The sequence below is a fragment of the Pelmatolapia mariae genome, linkage group LG12 (genome assembly GCF_036321145.2).
Source record: "Pelmatolapia mariae isolate MD_Pm_ZW linkage group LG12, Pm_UMD_F_2, whole genome shotgun sequence".
Lineage (NCBI taxonomy): Eukaryota > Metazoa > Chordata > Actinopteri > Cichliformes > Cichlidae > Pelmatolapia > Pelmatolapia mariae.
The window spans coordinates 30,123,337-30,144,247 of NC_086237.1; the positions used below are offsets into that span (position 1 = coordinate 30,123,337).

The 20,911-nt window shown below is 37.3% G+C and overlaps 1 protein-coding gene across 1 annotated transcript; it reads left to right on the top strand.

Annotated features, from left to right (window-relative positions):
• The first annotated feature begins 5,753 nt into the window (after positions 1 to 5,753).
• Positions 5,754 to 13,046, top strand: LOC134639377 (corticotropin-releasing factor-binding protein-like). The gene is made up of 7 exons (XM_063490537.1): positions 5,754 to 5,880; positions 6,036 to 6,123; positions 6,909 to 7,066; positions 8,040 to 8,250; positions 9,510 to 9,664; positions 12,115 to 12,235; positions 12,527 to 13,046. Exons 1-7 carry the CDS (start codon positions 5,800 to 5,802, stop codon positions 12,679 to 12,681), a joined length of 969 nt encoding a protein of 322 aa, XP_063346607.1. The 5' UTR covers positions 5,754 to 5,799; the 3' UTR covers positions 12,682 to 13,046.
• The last annotated feature ends 7,865 nt before the right edge of the window (positions 13,047 to 20,911 follow it).

Sequence of the window (20,911 nt, forward strand, 5' to 3'; positions counted from 1 at the left end):
TGAAAGGCCACTGTCTGACATACAGGAGCCTCCAGAGACTTTGTACAAATAGGAGCATGGCCTGAAGAACCAAAGTGTGTTCCATAACAATAAAAAGTGGTCCTAAATCATTAACCCAGCAGGTAAATGTATTTGCTTTTGCAAAAACAACATCAAGCCACCAAATCCCTATGACTAAGGGTGATTTTTGCCTTATTTGTTTAAAGAAAGTTTAAGCAATAGCTTAAACTTTGGTATGTGTTATTTTACCATACCAGGTTTGGTGAGCACTGATATTGAGGATCATGCTTGAGTTAGTTACTACACTTTATGTAAGCCTATCCTTTATTACACAAAAAAACAAAACAAAGTGTATAAAGAAACTAGTATAATAGAAGCATACACATGAAATAGTGAGTTTTATTTTATTTTTTAGTTTGAGCAATCGATTTCATCATCCAAACAAAACTGGAGTTGATTTGTTTTAAGTGATTATCTTACTCCCTAAGCTTTTCTGTTAAATCCTGCTCTCTGTTTATATCAGTTTACCTAATTGTGTTTCATTGGGGAAAGTGGTCCCTGTTGGCTCCAGAACAATTATTTTGCATCACACTTTGTAATTATACTATTATGTAGAATTATTCTCATCGTCTGCATGCACCATCAATCATCCCTGTATAATTTGTGAATGTGCTTACTAGGAAACAGACAACAAAAAGCTCTTCACATCATGTTCCAGTGGCTCATTTCAGTGTATACAATACCTCAGTATTTTATTCTTAATATTAGCATAATCTGTGTTTGTTCAATAGCCTCGCCAATAATAGATTGAATATTTTTTTTAAAAGATGTACGTTCAGAAAAAACTGTTTTTATCTAAATGTATTTTGTGCATTTATTGTTTTTCTTTTTAATGTGTTGTCCCTATAACCCATAAATGCTTCAGCATGATCTCTTCTGACTACATAATGCATCACACAAAAGTCTAACTGGTAAAAACCAAACCAAATAAACAGGCCAGTGTCAGATGGGAGTCACCAGACCTCCCCTGAAGAACTTGGTTGGAAGGTAATTAAAAGAAGAGTGTGTTATCCATCGCTCCTCATTAATGCACTTTGAATTAGCCACTTTCAAGGGAGAGGAATGGGGAGGAGGGGACAAAGGAGAAAATCCATGCAGACTTTAAAGTAATCTCTCTCTGTCAGGTTGGTCCAAATGGGGAGGGTCAGCTCATTACAGCCCCCACAGGAGATGAATGGGTCAGTCAGGCAGTGGGGAGAGCCGGGCTGGACCGCTGTGTTGACAGACAGATCCGCACAAGAAATGTGTGTTCCTGTGTGTGTAAAGGAGGCAACACACAATGAACAAAAAAATCAAAAATACTTAGCTACATGTGCTACGTTTGCCAGGGAGCAGGTGTTCAAAAGGAGGTTGCATGCTGGGCAGTAAGACAGGGTTAAGACACTAATGTCTGTAGTCAACAATCACTGTGATTTAACTTTAACCACATGGAGGGGTGACTGTCACATCTTGCCAGCTGGGGCAATCATCCCAGATACAGCAAATCACACTCCTTTAAGTTTTTTTTTAAACTGCTTCTATCTTTAGGAAAATCCTGATAAACCAAATCAGTTGCCTTTTTGAGAAAACTGTGGGAAGGATTTGTCATTGCCACTTGGAGCATCATTGAGAAGTTACCACTGATTCGTGCATTTCTTGAAGCAAAAATAGACCTGTTTCTGCATTTGCCACCAGATGGTGTTGTAGCCTTTTGTCTCGTGAAGACAGAAGCAGCTGGCTCCTCCACTTGCGCTTGTTTTTTTTTTTTCGTGATGATATTTATGGTATCTAAATTTAAAACATTTTAAACACATCTGAATTTGATGTTCTGATTTTAATATTTAAATATACTGAGTTTTTTTCTGTCAGTTTTTTCATATCACAATTACTGGGATATTTTTGTGTGCTGTTGGTTTAGTCATGTTAGTACTGTATTTTTATGGTTCCCCAAGAATAACACATTTACAGAGAAAGTTCATCCATGGGTAGCACAGGATGGCAATTCATTCATTCTTTCTAACCCTTCATTCAGTCAGGGTGATACACTGGGAGTGGTAATAGGGGAAGAGTGGTTGTTAAATATGATTATTAGATTAGAAAATGAACTCTTCAAATAGGCCAGCACTGAGGGAATTGCTGTATCAGTTCATCATTTAGAGCAGTATAATCAGACTCTGGGGTTACGTGTTCATTAAAATCTATCAATTCATTTAATAAATTGGATTTGAACAATTACAGTATGTATCACAGCTCCACATCACACATACGCACACATCACATCACATGAAATTGCTAAGGGACGAGCATTTAACACCAGGAAACACACACACATGGGCACTCACCACGTAGCATTTTGCGAGCATTTTCCCTTTCCTGTGGTGTCATTCAGATTAGCAAAACACACTTTAAACAGTGAGACTCTGGCTAATAGGTTGAGGCATCTTCACAACACAATGACTCTGTGAGGCAACTAATTATTAACACTGACTACTGGCTTTTAGATGAAAGTAACACACCTCGAATAGGTCATCAGCATTAAAAGTCAACAGGCTGACAGGCTGTTATAGTAAATGTTATTCATTATGTTCATTATTTTTTGTGGTTTGTTGTTCTGTGTGGCATCATAGACCTTAATAACGATGAAAAAAAATGTCAGCTATAATTAGCTCAAGGCGCACTTACGCACAGTCTCTCATCTTCATTTCAGATGAATGACAGAAAGAGAGGGCTATTTTATCAGATGAGCGCTGACAGGCTGATCATCATCTCTTACACTCAGCTACATCTGAGTTTGACCTTTCACAGTGGCAGCACAGGCAGCTAAAAGTGGTCAACTCTAAATGACTTTCCTATGTCAAAACAAATTGAACTACATCGCAGCCTCTCGCTCTCCCTTGTTGGCTCTTTCTCACTTTCTCCTTCCGGACACATTTTCCAGTCTTTTTTCTTTTTTCGTGTGCAGTATACGGTATGACTCACTGCTCATTTTGTTCTCACTTTGTCCAAAGATGTTATTTAGACCACAGCTGTCCATTTTGATTTCCTGGCTGTCAATTTGGCCAGCAAAAACAAGTAAAATAAATAAATAAAAATCTAAGCAAAGGGGTTATATCTCTCTAAACACAGAAGCAAGCAGGCTATAGCACAAGCACAAATCTGTGGCAAAATTTGGTGGTATTCTACGCAGTCTAATAGAGGTCTACTTGCAGTATCTGAAACAGCGGAACACAAAGCACCTTTTATCAAACTTCTATCAAACTGCTATGTGAAATATAAAAAATTGTAGTATCCTCTCTCTAATTATCCTTTCTAATCTGATGAGTGTTTGACTAACTGACCTCAGTCAGTAAGTCAGATTTCAGTAGTGTTTCATAGATTTCACACTCTTGCAGAGAAACACCTAATTTCCTCACAATTCCTTTATTAGAGACGGGGAGCTAAAACACGTCTTTAAAAAGATAGTTGTCACAGTTGTCACAGATGTCTCTTAAGTCTTAATAGTAACCAGCAAGTGAGTCAAAAGTTGTCGCACATATTAGTCCCATCAGGCCACAAGTTGCTGATCAGAAAGCAGAAGCAGGAACAAAAAAGGTTCTTTATATAGAATCAAAGATATATTAATTCAAATAATTAATCATTACGGAAAATATGCTTGGTATAAACTGAGTGTTTATCAATCAATTAAATTTCTTTCAACCGAATTCCATCAATATTTTACATTGAACGTATGCAACACAATGGCATCGAAAATTTACATGCAATCAAATTACTTAAATCTAGTATTTTGGAAATGGGGATAAAACAGAAAATAGGCAGTAACTCCAGCCTATCCCACTTGTCAGAGTACACTTTAGCTCATAATTCAAATAAAAAACTTGATTTAGGATCAGTGAACACTTTAACATGCTTTTCACTGGACTGTGAGAGGTTGTTGAGGTGCACAGAGAGAACATACATGCTCTGAAAAACTCTAAACCAAGCTAGAAGATTCATGGCAATCTCACCGTGAGGTAGCAGCACTAACCACTGCAATTCTGTGCTCCCCGATGCCCAAATGTCAGGCAAAAGTAATAGACTGAAACCAAATTGAAAGTGGTTCTTTAGCTGAAGGTTGACTCATGACTGGCACTGCATAAACTCTGACTCATTCAGTATCTCAAAGGACATCTGAGAATTCATGACTTTTGCAATCTGAGCATTCATGTCCGAAAAGTGTATATATAAAAGAGCGCATGAGGTTCATTTTTCTCTCCGCCAAAGTCTCAATATATTCATTTGTGTGACAAACTGCAGGAAAAAGTGGAGAGTGCAGATGCTTCCACCCTGGACCACTGCACCATACAATTAAGCAGTTAACATCCAGTCATCTATAAAAATTCAGAGCAGGCCCATTCAGTTCTGCTTTTGTATCAAGATGGCAAGAGGAAAAGATCGAAGGGACTTTATAAGAGGGCTTATTGTTGGGGCACAGATGGCAGGTGCTTCAGTCAAATAGCCTATTCCATTAACAGGTGTTTTCATAGGAATGGTGAAGTACATCAGCATTTAGATCTATGGAAATTTTACAGAAACACAGAATATTTGGTCTGACATTGCCTATTCGATGATTGTGATGCTCCTGCATTAGTGTAATATGCAAGTAAAAATAAAGCAGGAGTTCTTCCTCCTGACTGTGTCAGTAAGAAGAGTCCATCAAAAAATAGAGTCGTATTGTATTAAGATTCATTTCGATCCTTATTACAGAGATGAATGCACACTGAAGAGTTCAGTGGTGCAAAAACCAGAGGCACTGGTCTAGAGACACATGTGGGAGAAGTAGTATCAGATGAGTCATCGTTCATCACAGTTGGGCAAATGTGACGCACAGAAAGAGACTGGTACAGGCATGAATGCTTGACCTCCACTGTAAGGGGGATCCATAACCTCTGTAATAGCTCAGGAGTATTTTGCTATCATTGTTTGAGTGCATTTGTCTCCTTAGAGTTAAGGATCACTGCAAATCACAATAAAGTTGTTCGGAGTGATCCTTGTAATCCTACCTACCCAATTATGCAGTTATAGTGAATCATTTCTATCCTTATGGGAGTGGTCCCATCCAGGGTGACAACACCTCTGTGCACGGTGCAAGAGATGTCACAGCAGGACTTATTTGAAATGTAAATAACGTGAATTATTCAGTTTTGCTGGAGCAGTTAACAGATTTCAACCTTACTGAACACAATGAGAGTTTCTGGACAAATGTGTTTCCAGCACCACCATGGCCATCAAAACAGCAAATGAGGGAATATCCTTTGGGGAAAAAAATACGGTTCACCCCTCTTATCAGTGTTCCTGAGACTTGAAGAATCAATACCAACAGTATTTGGCAGTTCAAATATGTCCCACGAGCTATTATTTTTCAATGAAGAGTCACCAAATTGACCACAAAGCACTATGTTAGCCTGTTTACTCAATGTTAAGCTGTGTAGCAATTTTAATAAACACTGACATGTTTCAAGTATTGCATTTCCTCCAATGAATTCATACGCAGTAATTATTAGTTTCTAAACATCTGAATTCCCTAAAACAGCCTTGAATGACCGCTTTTATTCACTCATTATCAAAGTCATGTTTAAGTCCGCACGGCTAATTGTTTGTCACTAACCCTCTGATGTCGGCCTGCCTGCCTGTCTGGGCTGCTATAAAAGCTGCGATCTCACAGGCAGCTCCGTTATTCTCCCCTCAGCTTCAGGACACACTCCTCGAGAGACGCACTTCAGCATGTCGGTGGCTCTGCGCACACAGCTGTTTCTCTTTCTTATCTCCGTTTCATTAAGGATGGGGCTCGCTCGCTACATCGAGGTAAGGTCGCGTTTGTAGTCGAGCAAAGTGGAATTTTTGATCAAGTAAGGCAGTCTGAACTCATGTCTGTCAAGTTTTTATGAGCAGCCCAGAGGTGAAATCTTAGGTTTTCTGTTTGTTTTTATTTACTTGTTTGTTTTCCTTCTTCTTTTCAGGACAACGAAGCCTCAGATGGATTATATTCTCTGCTGAGTTTGGCCCAGAAAAGAGAATCAGAGGATTTTATTTTCCGCCGACCTCTCAGTAAGAACTGCTTAAAAATAGCTTTAAATCACCGAATTATAACAATTGCTGGATTTGAAACAGTAATTGGGTGAATGTTCATTTATGCACCAGTGCCCATTCAGTCACTTAATTAGAACATAGGCTACTAAACACGTTAAATAATTAATGCATTAATCCAGGCAAACATTTTTAAATGAAAACTGATGCTGTGCTCTGAGTAACACTTTGACCTCATGAGAAATTATTAAGACTAAACTCAAATCCAGTATGTTTTCTGACCCCAATATATGTGTAATGTATTTTGTATCTGGCTGTGTGTGTGTGTTCATATGTGTGTTTGCCTCACCTGTATTCTGGGGGTGTATATATTTCATAGTCACTTATGGGGACCAATCCAGTTTGGTCTTTAATCTTTAATTCTACTTTGGTTACTTGGTGTGGTCAGGGTAGGTTTGGGACTGGGCGAAGGTTAGTTAAGGTAAGTTAAAGTTTAAGAGTTAGGCGAAAAGTTGTTATAGTTGGGCTTAGGGACCAACCGTGGCTCAGGAGTTAGCATGGGCTGTCAAGCACTTGGAAGGGCAGTGGTTTGATCCCCAACTCTTCCATTCTACATGTTGAAGTATCCTTGGGCATGATGCTGAACCCTGAGCTGACCAAAAAAAGGAGTTTGGGTGAATAAGACTTGTAATAAAAAGTGCTTTGGGTGCTCAGCTGGGGAAGAAAAACTCTAAGTACTAGTCTCTAGAATATTTATATGTATTTTTTGTCTGAAATGGAAAACTGACTGTGTGTGTGGTTTGTAGGATGCTTGGACATGCTGGCCACTGATGGCCTCTTCACCTTTGTGGCATCAAAGCCACAGCTGGCATGTGCAGCTTTCATCATAGCTGAGCCCAGTGAAGTCATCAGTCTAGAGCTGTCTGACGTCAGCATCGACTGCAGCGCTGGAGACTTCATAAAGGTTGGCACACTCACTAAAAATAGCCCCCACACATATCCAACCCCTCTTTTAAGTGAAAGGCAGGGACTCCAAGGCTTATTTGGTTTAAACCCTGAATTCTATTTCATCTTCTTCCTGTGCGATTGAAATTAGGCCAAACAGGGTTAAGGCGGCGTTTAAGGGCCAAACACCACACTGGATGCTTTCTGCATTGGTCACATTACCCAGAGCAAGAGTGGGAAGAGAAGGCTTTAGTTCTGAAGCCAAGCCTGCCAGTGCAGATTTCAGTTCATGGCAAAGGGAAAGGGGGACATTAGAATTTTATAAAACCTAGGTTTACATGCATGTGATCTAGAAACCAAGAGCAGATTTGTGTAAATATTAGTAGGATTAATGTGCTCAATAAAACAAAACGGCACACCTCATTTTAAGAGATGAGATTTACAGAATATTTTTAGAATGAAATTCATGTTGGATTATGCTTGTAATTAAATATTATTCACAGCACAGCAGTGTAGAATGTGCTGTATGGCATGTCGGATTACCCGATAAAACATGATGATTCATGTCTTAAGTTTAATAGAAAACACAAAGATTTGTTTTCACCAACCCACTGGATCAGAATCATTTTTATTTGACCAAGTCTGTGCACACAAACCAGGAATGTGACTCCAGTTCACTTATTGCTCTCAGCATGCAAGAAAGAAACATATAGGGGGAAAAATCTTGGCAATTAGATTGCTTGTTTCTTTCTGTAAAACCCAATTGGTTTCTTACATAGAGCTGATGAGTTCCCTCTTAGTCATATAGTTAACAGCTTAATTTGGACATGCTAGCTGTCCTTGGCTTCTTCCACATTTTAAAAATTAATGCCTTGTATTTTCAGACACTGCTTCATGTTTTGTATGTGAAGGTGTGGAATAAGTGTGCTGAAATTAAGTAAGTAAAGGCATTCATTTTTGTATTTACTCCATATCATATGTTCCTCTTCAAGATATTTGATGGCTGGGTTTTGAAGGGAGAGAAGTTCCCCAGCAATCAGGACCATCCTTTACCCCTCTACGAGCGCTACACAGACTACTGTTCCTCCACAGCACCAGGAGCCACCAGCCGCTCTTCTCAGAATGTTGCCATGATCTTCTTTCGCATTCACAGCCCTGCTAGTGGCTTCACCCTCGCTGTCAAGAAACTACACAACCCTTTCCGTGAGTCTTGTTATGCATCACTAAGATCAGTTTGTGGCCAAAACATCTAGAACCAAACATAAAACACTTTCAAGTCTTCGCGTAAAAGATTTGTGTTATTTTTTGGTTTTGTTTTTTTATATGTCTTGTGAAATGAGGGGTACATTTGTGTGCATGCATGAGTGTACTTCCTGGACATTTGTGCTTGGTCGAGCTTTAATCAAGGCCAAGAGCGAGCGTAACGAATTGAGTGAGAAGGATGCACCTGTTTTCCAGCTGTTTGACAAACACAGCGTTAACATTGTGTCAAGAAACATAACTGTCACCGTCTGGCTGTAAGACAAAGACAAGGAAATAAAGGCTGCAGACAAAAAAAAAAACCCCAGCAGTTTCAATTAATTATTTATAGGTTAACAGTGGTTTATCCCCTTGTTCACCATTAAGTGCAACCGTCTGCAGTTTAGGCCTTATATATGATCTAATCAAAGTGACAATAAAGCTACCTCACATATTTTTCCATGCAACATAACAGTGTTACTCATTTAATACATAATAAAAGTCAGAGTGTTTCTAGAACATTCCTTAAATCTAAAAGTTTGGCTGGCAAACAGAATGGAGCTAACAGCTATATAAAAGTATGGATAAACAACTGAAATTGTTAACTAGCACCACAGTCTAAACTTTAGACTGTGGTGCTAGTTAACAATTTCAGTTTATCCACTGTGTTTAGCAAGCTTGCTAAAACACAGTGGATAAACTGAATGATATGTATAAATGTTTGATGGAGGAAAAGCAAAAGTAACAATGAACGAATGATCGAAATGGTAAGGTAACCGTTACTGATGGGTAATATTTACCAATGGTAAGCTAGATAGTGACTGTGATAGTGGCTCTTACAAAAAATTGGATGTAAAAGATACACATACAACATTTAATTGTTTAATTGATTAAGGAATCTCATTAATCTAAGCTTCAAACGTCTCTCTTCACATTTGATTAGCTCGGTTTCTTTACCACAAAAATGTAAAGGGAACAATATGAACAAAGTGGCAACATTTTCAGACTCCCTTTTCCGTAATGCTTTTATGAATTCACTTTTCTTTCTTTCTTTCAGTTCTGTGATCAGAACTAGAATTGGATTTCCTTTCCAGCTGCCACCCTCTGATTCTGTCCTCTTTGTGACGTGAAGTGTCAGTAATGAGTTTCTCAGGTGATGGAGAACTGGAAATGTGAAATCTCTTCTCCTGTCTGTGCATGTGTCGATTTGTTCGTGTGGAAAGCCTGTAACATCATGTCTCAGAGTCCAGAGGGAAGCTTCACCATGGTGATGCCACATCAGCGCAAGAACTGCAGCTTCTCCATCATCTACCCCGTGGAGATCCGACTGACAGAACTCAGCCTGGGGCAGGCCAAAAGCAATGAGCTAAGTCCACAGGTAGATCACACACATGCATACACACATGCATGTGCCCACAGTCACACACACGATCTTCTTTTCTCTGTGAAATAAATATCTTACTGAGGCCAAATTCTGACACTTTAAATAGACCTTTAGCTTCAGTTGGACATTTTAAACGCATTCAGAGTGTGATATTTTTTTTTTAAATTAAAGCTATTAATAATATTTGCATGTTTGTCTATGTCGTCACACAAATTTTATTAGTACTTGGCAATTTTGATTTTAATTTTATTTTAATTTAATAAAGTTTTGTTTAACTATAGAGATTTATTCATTTCATTTTCCTAACTGTAATGGGGAAATCACTTTAACTGATCGATCAGAGCTCAGTAGGCGTAATTAGCAATAGGATGTCAACTTCCAACATCTAGAGGGAAGCTGATGAACACAGGAAATGAAAAACAAACAGTTATGAGACTGAAACTAAAGTGAAGCCTGGAGCTTGAATGAAGCCTTTCAGTGTAGAATGTCATGTTCTCATTGTGCCAGAGAGGACTTTCTTCAGGTATTCAGGCTCCCGCCACATTCCAAAAGTATGTTATGGTAGGTTAGGTTAATCCAGTGGTCCTCCAACTGTGTGGCAGGTTCAGAACAGAGCCACTGCAGTTGGAGCATGGACGACTAAGGGAAAAGGATGTAAACTAAAGTTGGGCATGCCAGAAAAAGTTTGAGAACAACTGGGTTAATTGGTGGTTTTATATCATGAATGATGTGATTGGTCCACCGTCTCACTTTGTTAGTCCTATTATAGATGGATGACCATTCTACTCATACCAGAATCTATTAGGATAGTTTCCAATTTTCTGTTGCATTCACCACATGCTGATATTATACCACAGTCAACTGAAAATATTGTCATTGAAAGTAATCCAGGATTTTGGAGAGTCATCCAAAAGCAGTGTTATGTTTGGCAAATTGGCTGCTGAGCCACACTGCCACTGTAAATTACTCTGTGTTCATAAGTCCCACTCCAATAGGTGAAAAAAAAGAAAACAGAAAATAAATCCTCAATGGCAAATGGTCTAATGAGACCAATGAAAACATCACTGTGGTTAATAGCTGGAAGAGTTTCAGCAAACCACTTTAGCTAAACTAAATATTATTCATTGTGTGTAGATTATAATGTTAAACCCTCATACTAAATGTTTGAAGATGATCCTCAGTTTTTAATGTTAAATAAGGAATAGTAATGACAAATGGAGTCAAAAATAATAAAATAATAACCATAAGTCTAATAAACATTTTTAATAACAGTTTATGAATTTTAGAAAAAAGGTAGCAGGTGAACACAGCAGAGCACTTACCAGTCATATCGAAGTCTTACTCCTGAAATACACCATGTCCTTGACTTTTCATCTGTTACACAGTTTTGTTCGGTAAAGTGCTTCAAATCACACAGAGTGTTGCAAGGGCAGAGGGTGTAGTTTCCATGGGATCTTTTATTTTGAAAACTGACGAGATTTTCTGTGACATTCCTGTGCCTGATGTCCTGCCCTCCTCATCTACTCTGTGCAGCTTGACAGAGCCTCTGTTAAATAAACAAACAAATATATAAATACATTACATATAAATACAACAATGCAGAGAAGCTTCTCTGGTGTCTGGTAGAACCAGGCGATCACCAGAACGCTAAGCAGAGGCTCCCAGATTACTACAATTTCTACTATTATGACAATTTCATCCACTATTAGATAAGTGAGGTTAACTAACATTAACAAAAGCTGAAGTGTGTAATGGAAAATGTGTTAATGGAAAAAAACCCATAAATAAGTAGTACTTATTAATTAATTAATAGTTAGTAATGAGTAGTCATAAAAGCTATTACATGAAATGCAACTCTCTATGAATAAGGGAAGGAGAAAAGTGGTACAAAGCATGCTCATAAAGGTGTAATATAATAAATAATAAATTAATAAAGTAAAATATTCATTTTTAATTATCTGAAAAACAACATCCTGTCAACTGCTTCTGTTTAAATTCTGAGGAAAACTGTATGTATTCCAAATTCAAATATTACAAAAATCATTTGTATAAACATTTTTCAGTCAAATGAAGTCATTTCATTTTTTAGAAAAAATATAGAGAACCATGAAACCCTGTAATCACATCTCCACTTGGTTGGCCTTTTCCAGGTTTTGTGGTTTTAATGTATATATGTGTATATATATATGTGTGGTTAGTAAGACTATAGTCTTACTAACCACACCAAACCCACATGCATTCCTGCACCTCTGCTGACTCATATTATACAAATAGACACAGTGTACAACCAAAACCAGTTCTTACAGTGCTTCATACTACATATAGTACTTTTATTGGTCCAAAGAGCTCCACAGGAAGTTTTAATGGCAGTTTTCTATGTAACAAAGTAAACTCTTTATCTGGACTTCACCATCAAAATATTTTGTTGATCATTTATTTTACAGAGACTGGCGTGGTCTGGCTGCTCAGGGTCAGGTGACTATGTGGAGCTGCTGGGAGGGAATGGGGTGGATACCTCTAAGATGTTCCCTGTGGCCGACCTCTGTTTCTCCCTCAGTGGACTCGGTGAGTCTGTGCCCATCACTGTGTCCAAGAAACACTTTTACTAGTAATTATGATGTGCTGTAAAAGAGTCCTACAAAATAAAAACATCCCACATAGTGAAATATCCAGTGCAATTCAAATTTTATGTTTACATATATTTGCTGTTTTTACTTGTAAAAATACTGCAATACAGATACAAAGTAAATGTTTTTGCTGCCAATGTAAACAGAGTAAGTAGGGCTGGCTACAGAACAAGAATTCTTGGATGGTAGAGCGTAAAGTATGTGTTTTCCTCTCCTTGTGGCCCTTCAGCCCAGATGAAGATTGGTTGTGATAACTCAGTGGTGAGGCTCGTGTCCAGTGGGAACTATATCAACCGCGTTTCCTTCCAGTACCGACTACTGGAACACAATGAGCTTCCCAAGGCCCGAGAGAACAGTTTGGAAAACTTCTGCACTGTGGAATAAGATGTCACAACATACACACATACGCATATGTACACTTGTGAGCACACACAGTCATTCATCTCTCTGTTAAAAAATACCACTTTAATGAAAGTGTCACATTTAACTAATTGTATTAGTAAGTATTTTGTATTGTATTTGCCAAATATTTTAGAAAGCTATTATGTTAGCTTTGATCATAGCCTATTTATTTAAAAAGAATATTCTCCTTAAAGTTATGGGTGATAGTGGATTTTTTTCCTTTTTAATTATTTGTCATTAAAATTTGTTGTTTGTGGTTTTTAGTTAGTTTGACATCCCTGCTGCCTCTTTTCTTTATATTGCCTCGACGATTTAAGAAATAAATATGAACTGCATGATGAAGCACATTTTCACTGTTTTTGTGAGCAGCTCTCATTTTCCAGGTCTACTTCGATTTCATTATATAACTGCATATTCCCTCAGGGCTTGCTTTACTGGTATGTTTTGTGGCATCCACCCATTTGACTGATTAATGCTACTTTCTTTAGAGCTGAAGAGAGAAATGCTTTAATTTGGCCAGGCTCTTAATACATAGAGTGATTATGAGCTACTGCATTTTTATGAGTTTCTGTGAGACTGAATTTAAGTGAAGTGAACTCGAATTGCATTTCATTAAATTTAATTCAGTTAAATTCAAGTTAATTTATTGTAGCACTGAATCGTGACAGCAGTTGAGAAGTTCCCTTAAGGCACTTTATACTGCAAGGTAAAGACCCTGCAGTATTAGTGAGAAAACACCAACAAATAAGCACGATCTTGGTGACAGTGGAGAGGAAAAACTCCTTTTTAGCAAGAAGAAACTTCCAGGAAAACCAGACCAGGTTCACAGAAGGGCAGCCATCTCCTGCAACCACACTACCTGGTGTAGGGGCAACCCTGGGTCTTTCTGGGTGAGGTTTGCAAGCTCCCCCTGTTCCTGCGTGGGTTTTCTCCAGACACAGTTGAAAGACATATAAGTTGGCCATAGGTGTGAATATGAGTGTGAATGGCTGCCCGCTGCTCTGTGTTAGCCCTGTGATGGACAGGTGGCCCGTTGAGGATATACCCCAAATCTCACACTATGACAGCTGGGAGAGGCTCTACCCCGTATCTGGCCCTGAACTGAACGGATGATAGATAAACATAGATGGATGGCACTGATCCTTGCAAGTGAAAAATGTATTTCTTTAGTATACGCTAATGTACATTATGTCCAAAAGTAAAATGTTCATATTGCTGCACACACAGATACACCACCTTATATCAAAACTAAAAAAAACATGAAGTCTAGATGGAATCTTTGCATTTTAATCAGAGATGTCCTTGATATACCTTTAAATGACAGCAATTTGAACATGTATGAGCATTTCAGCATTAAGATTATGTTCCTGGCAATCAGTATTAAGCAATGACGCATGCACTTCTTCTATTTTTTATAATCCAATTTGCTCCAGATGCAAACTCTAAAATAGCTTTCATAGTGGTTCGTCAATGCTCATAATTAAAAGGGATTAATACAGACAGCATAGAATTATAACACCACATTTTTCTAAAAGTATGACCCCTCTCCGTCACTGACTGTTTAACCCTAATCTCTTGCATACTATAGGCCTACAACTGTGGATCATAACTCTGAATGAATGTGCAGCTCTTAATGGGATTATCCCACAAGCCTCAGCATTCTTATTCCTCTCGACATCCTTCTGAGTGGCTCTCTTTTGATCTTCTCCTTACGTGGAATTAATCTCAAACCTGCTCAGCCATGATGATTCAATTAACCAGCGGATGTCTTTTTTCGCTCGATCTGTTGCAATTTTCAGCCTTCATTAGAGAATGAAATGCACTTTGGATGCCATTGAAAGGAAAATAGTCAGATTTTATTGTTTTCTTTCTAGCTTTATGCACATCAGCATCAAATACTCCGTAATGTAATTTTAGTGGCCTATCATCGTGGACTAGAAATGAGTTTGTCAGGCTAAAATGCGTCACAAGTCCTTGTGGATGATGTGTGACCCTTTACAGAATAAGGCATGCTTATATTATTATTAACATTGATGTAAGAAAATGAGAGAGTAATGTTTATTTAAGTTATTATTTACACTGGACTGGTTAATGAATACACATCAGAAAGAAAAATCGGTCACTCCTTTTCAGTATCCTCCTCCTTTCTTTCCCTGTCTCAATCTGTTCCCAAAGAGATGCTCTCAACAGTATGTGATAAGTAGCATATAATTTGATTTTTTGATCTTTTCCTATTATAAAGACCCTTTAAAAATATACACACAGACCTTGAAGTGTAATGCTGGGGACTTTATTTGTGTAGCTTGTATCTGTGGGAATAGAAATCAACTTTTAATGAACTGCTATTTAATCCTGTAAGAGAATATATATAAACATTCCTGTATTTTACATGTGTTTTCAATGGCAGCAGCAGCAGCTTTGAAAACTAGAAATTCAGTCTTTTTGTACTTAGATCATATTTTATAGTTCTGGCCCCTGGCTTGTTGGCTATGATAATAAAACACCAGGCAGGTTGGTGAACAGTGTCCTCTATCTGTGATGAGTGTTACTCTGGAGGTCATTCAGCAAAATTATGTTTTGTGTTCATCACTTATTGTTTTGCTAATAATTTACTGCACGTTAACGGAGAGCTCTCATATCACTAATTATTTGAACGATTAAAAAGAAGCTTCATATATTAATTTATATCTATACAATTTTAAAACATACAAGAGATCACATTTAATTGTCCCTTTGATGTAATCCAGCTGAGAAAAAAATTAACACGATCTCAATTAGCAAAGCTGTTTTTAATCAAACGTTTTGTCTCATGGTGGAAGTTGGCCGGATTGGCAGCAAATAAACCCCTAATATATATATTTTATGAGACTGATGGAAGGACTGTGAATTAACTTCATTTCACTTCAAGACAAATAAAGGTGATATATTAAACTGATATTGTAATTGTTATCACTGAATACACACACTTACTCACACATGTCTAATGCAAATCAGTCTACTTCAGATGTTAACAAGAGCAGCTGACCTGCAGAGCAATCATATCCAATACATGCACTAATTTTTTCACCCACTGCAGTGATTTACTCAACTGTATCAGTTGACTCTCAAAGTTCCATCTGGTATTATTCTTAAAAGACATAATTATGCTGTTTCTACTGCTATATAGCTTTCCATTCATTTGAAAATTTAAGCAGTTATGAGGACTTACAGTGGTGAATATTTTTTTTTATATTGTAATATAATATATTTTTTGTATTAATCAGCTAACTGATAACATGGTTAGTAAAAGTTAGGGTAAACAAGGAGGTCATACCTTTTCATTATATTTCATTGTATTGTCTGGATACAGCTCATGGAAAATATTTTTATGTGTGCTACATCAAACAGTAGCCATTAAAACAAAACTGCAGTTCATGGAGTGGACGATTAAAATAAGTCAGTCCCATTAACTCCCATGTTAAAATGTAAAACTACAACTTTAGCAAAGAAATAGATGGTTTGAACCACTCATATTACTCATTGGTTTTGGACTTAGCATTCTGAAACTTCAGCAAACTTATTTTGTATGCTGCCATGTTGGTTTTTTGGAGCCAGAAGTTATTTTACATTGATGAAAAGGTGGCCTGCTAATTTATCATTTAACACTATCAAGCTTAGTTAAGCTATACAGGTACAATATACAGAAAAATTATGGCTAAGTGTAGGACAAATAAAATTTTAGCATTTTAATCACCAAAACTGAAGCACAAATTTTTGGCAGGGTTTAACCACATAGGAAGCCATGATAATAATCTATTCAAATGCTCCAAAAGGCATGAACAGCACACACACACACACACATACACACACACACACACACACACACACACACACACACACATGCGCACACAGGCACACGGACATGCACATGCAGACACACTTACACACAGTGAAGATGTCCACTTTAATTACTTTAAGTAGTGGTTGAGTCCTGCCAGACTTTGACTAGCTCCAGCTGCCCAGTAATGCACCTATCTCAGGTATCCAGGTGGATGAGTTATTATAAAATTCCCCCTACAGGACTGTTATGAGCTTATAGAGCCTAAAACTGTGTGTTTTACCAGGTTTCAAATATGCTTTCTAATGGTGTGAATTTTGACATTTTAACATTGGAGGATTGATGGGGACTGATTGCTGTTTGGACTCAAGTTCCACCTAAAGGAAGGAACTGCAATTTTTGACAGGTCTGCATTGGCTTGTATGTTTGTCCATGAACTTGTCCATTTGAGTACTGTTAAGGTATGTGCAAAGTTAAAAGTAGGGGTGTTGCTGCTTTGATCTACAGGTGTGTGGACACAGGGAGCGGTAGCCTCATCTAATTGGAGTCACTAATTTGGACTCAAATTATCTGACAAATATAATGTCTTACAGTACAGAGTCTGTAGTCCAGTTTTGGTGAGTCTAATTATAGTACTTAATTAGTATCTTACTTCCCAATTAGTTATTGTGCATTACATTCACATGGTTTATAGACACAGCTTGCTTAGTGTTTTAGAGCTGATATCTTACTGTTCAGTCCTCTTGTCTAAATACGATTATTACTTGTCCCAGAAACCAGTGGATACTGGTTTTGTAGACAACCCTTGTTTTAGTTATCTTTGAACTGTTTTCTGATCTAAAGAAATTTATAAACTTAAATATGTAAGAGTATTTTTCTACTTGTAAATATTTTTCCAAATTTTAACCAAAATCAAAGAATGATTTTCTTGAATCATGAAGATTAGATTTTCCACATAACTATAAGAGGAAGAGTAACATTCAGCATCTTAGGTGCATGCAAGGCCAAGTTCCAGTTTATTTCCTTTTCACTCTGTATTGGCTCAAGACTGATTGAGAAAAGCACTCTGAACTTTTTTTCATCAATACAGTCATTATGTAATAAATCACTTTGAATAGAGTTTTGTAAGTAATACCCTGCTTGGTGTAAACTTTCTCTTTCAGAACTGCAGAACTGCTCATTTACTGGCTCCACTTTGAGAAATTAGATTTTAATGCACGGCTATAAATATCTAACTAAATAAGTCTGTAAATACTGGAGATCACTAGCTTGCACATTTTGAAGGTAACATTATGTAATTTTACAAGTGCTACTTTTTTTTAACTACAGTGGATTATTATCACATTACATCAGGAGAATCAATGCGATGAACAGCTCTTTAAATTAATAGTAGAACATATTTATATAAGAAAATGCCAAATACAAGAACCCAAATGACTGTCATCATAGTTTGCATGTAAAAGCTGATTCACACACTCAATAGATTTGATCATAGTTATATAGTTTCTATGACTCCAATAACTCTGATAATCTCAGGAATCTCAAGAGAGACACCATTTGATTTCTCCTACACTGCCCTCCGCTGCATGGTTTCTATTACTACACAGATAATGAGGCAATGCTATGTACCAGATGGAGAATATGTTGTCTGAATAAACTAGCTGGAACTTTCTTGATGAATGCTTTGTTATTTGGTTTTTCCATCCATCACTTTAGATTTAGATACATTACATTTTTATACAATAAAAAGTCTGAAGAAGATAAAGTTGTTGTTGTTTTAATATAAATAAAAGAAAACAAACATCCGAAATATACAGTATCTGAATCAAACATTAGAGAAACTGCAGAGGTTGTCATCAGAATAATTGCAGATAAACAGAATCAAAATCAAAATCCTCTCAGTAGATCATTTTTAGATTTCAGTGGCTTCCTTTTAGCTACAAATACATTTGATTACCAGTGTGTTTCCTCCATTTTCGAAAAATTTACAAAACTAAAGATTTAAATTTATGAAGGCATGAAAATAAAAATTATGACCTTCAGATTTTCAGAGAGTGTAATAATAGCCAATGCCGCTAAAAGCAGAGGCACAAAGACACCAGTTTGCTTTGCTCCATTACACAGGTCTTCACTACAACATCTGATACCCAAAGAATCAGCTACGTTGCACGTATCTCTTCTCAAGCACTCTTTGGTGATCATATTTTCAGCAACTGTAACAGAGAAAGACAACAAACATGGCCTGGCAATTTGCTTAGGTAAAGTTTAAAGTATGCTGTTAGAAAATGCAGACATTAGGGCCCCTTATGGTGTTAACTGAAGCCTACCTAGGGTGGTGGAGCAGTAGTCGTAACCCTGAGGACAAGTCCATACTCGAGTACAGCTGCCAGGATTTGCACCCCAGCAGGTGTAACACTGTAACCCATATACTGAAGGCAAACAAAAATAGTTTACAAAGACTGAGAAAAAATGAAAAAAAAAAAAAAGAATAAATAAATGGATGCTGGTCATAAATACTCTTACCTGGTGCCAGTATCATACAGAGGGAAGCAACAGACACAAACAGCCTCATTGTGGGTCTTTGATCAAATGAGCAAGCACAGAGAACTGGAAACCTGTCAGACCTTTGGTGTCAAATGAAACTTCTCCACTGTTTTGCACATTATATCGTTTCAAAATGCATTATTTCATTACTTTGGCTTTGTACCAGCAACTTTTTATGTCTGGGTACTTGACATGTGGGGAGTGTCTACCAGTCTTTCTTTAAGGTTGGTCTTTATTGTAAATGCTGATTGCTCTCCACAATTCCACCAATTCATCATCAACCCATTTTCCAGGAATTCCAGTGCTGATAAGAATTCAATTATCCTGAGTGAAACCATACATTTGTCTGGTGTTTGTGCAGTGTTTACCAAAACACTTAAGTGAAGTGATTGAAGCTGCCACACCCAAACACTTTAATTTCTAACAAATTAGTGTTGAAAGAGAAAATTTAAAAAGTCTGCAATGACGTTAATAGCACTGTAGGTTAGATACAACACAAGTGCACTCATGATACCTGCCAGTGTGTGTAGCAATCGGCACTCCCTCCAAGAGAGACAAGCTTTAGCATCCATTAAATAAATTCTAGCTTAATTCAAACTGTAACAATGGCACCAACAGTTCTCTTCTAACACAACAGTCACACACAGTTCTCTTCTAACACAACAGTCACACACACACACATACACACACACACACACACACAGGGTCTGAGCTTGTTGGTCTATAATAGCATTAATAGATCTACGTCATTAATCTGCTCCCAGAAAAGGAAGAGTCTCTCAGAGCATCACAATTTAAAGAGACAACTCACCCAAAAAATTCAATCAATCACTTTGGCAGTATGCCTTTAATTATAACATGTAATCGCTTCTTCATCACGCCAAAAGATACCAAAAAGTTGAAACTGTCAATATATGGCATAAATCAGCTCACCTCTGTTTGGCCTGTCTGCTCTGTCCAGCCATCACTAATGAGCTTGGCCTTTTACCCCTGGATTAAAGACCTTGTGTAGGAGGCATTTGAGAGGTTGAGGTTAGAATGTCGCGCTAACTTCAGCATGTCATTCCTTTTTATTCTCATTCATTCTGTTTGTTTCATTCCAGACATGTTTTTATTTCTTGTTTATAGACAGAAACAAGTCTAGTCATCAGAGCGATGTGGACTCAGCGCTGTAAGAATAATAAAGTCTTCTTTGTGAGTTAAAGTTCAGGATAAGTAGGGTTCAGCACTTAATTATAGAGCTGTAAAGGTCATGACATTATTGCCCAATATAGCTCGTTCTTATTGAGTCAGCCAGCCATGACATTATGACAATGCTCCTCTTCCCCTTGTGTCTGGAAAAGAGAAGGAACTAGCAGAACGCTGGGCGGTCAAGTGTGAGCATTAACAATAATTTATAGTCCTGTGAGTTATACTTTAATCATTGTAACTCTCTTGTTTCTCTCTCTCTCTCTCTTTTTTGTATTTGTGGCATTTTAGCTTTATAGTCAAGAAATTAGGAGCATGTCTTATTACATTATAGATACATATATATGATATTAATAAGATGTGATTAACAAACACCAATAATCTTCAGATATAACAATAACAATATTGAATTAATCTATAAAAAGTGCTATTTTATTGCTGTTTTCAGAGCAGGTTTGCTTGTTTCAGTTAAGTTTTTATTGTTTGTAAATGCTTACTTTTAATATATTTTTTATTAGCATCAGTTTTGGTGTTAGACTTTTTAATTGCTGTTATGTGGAGTGCATATTACAAAGGCAAGCTCTCAGAAAGTCAGTACAGACAAAATAAGTAAATTAAGCTCTCTGAAACTGAATGGAGTCAAACTATAAACAATGCTGAGTA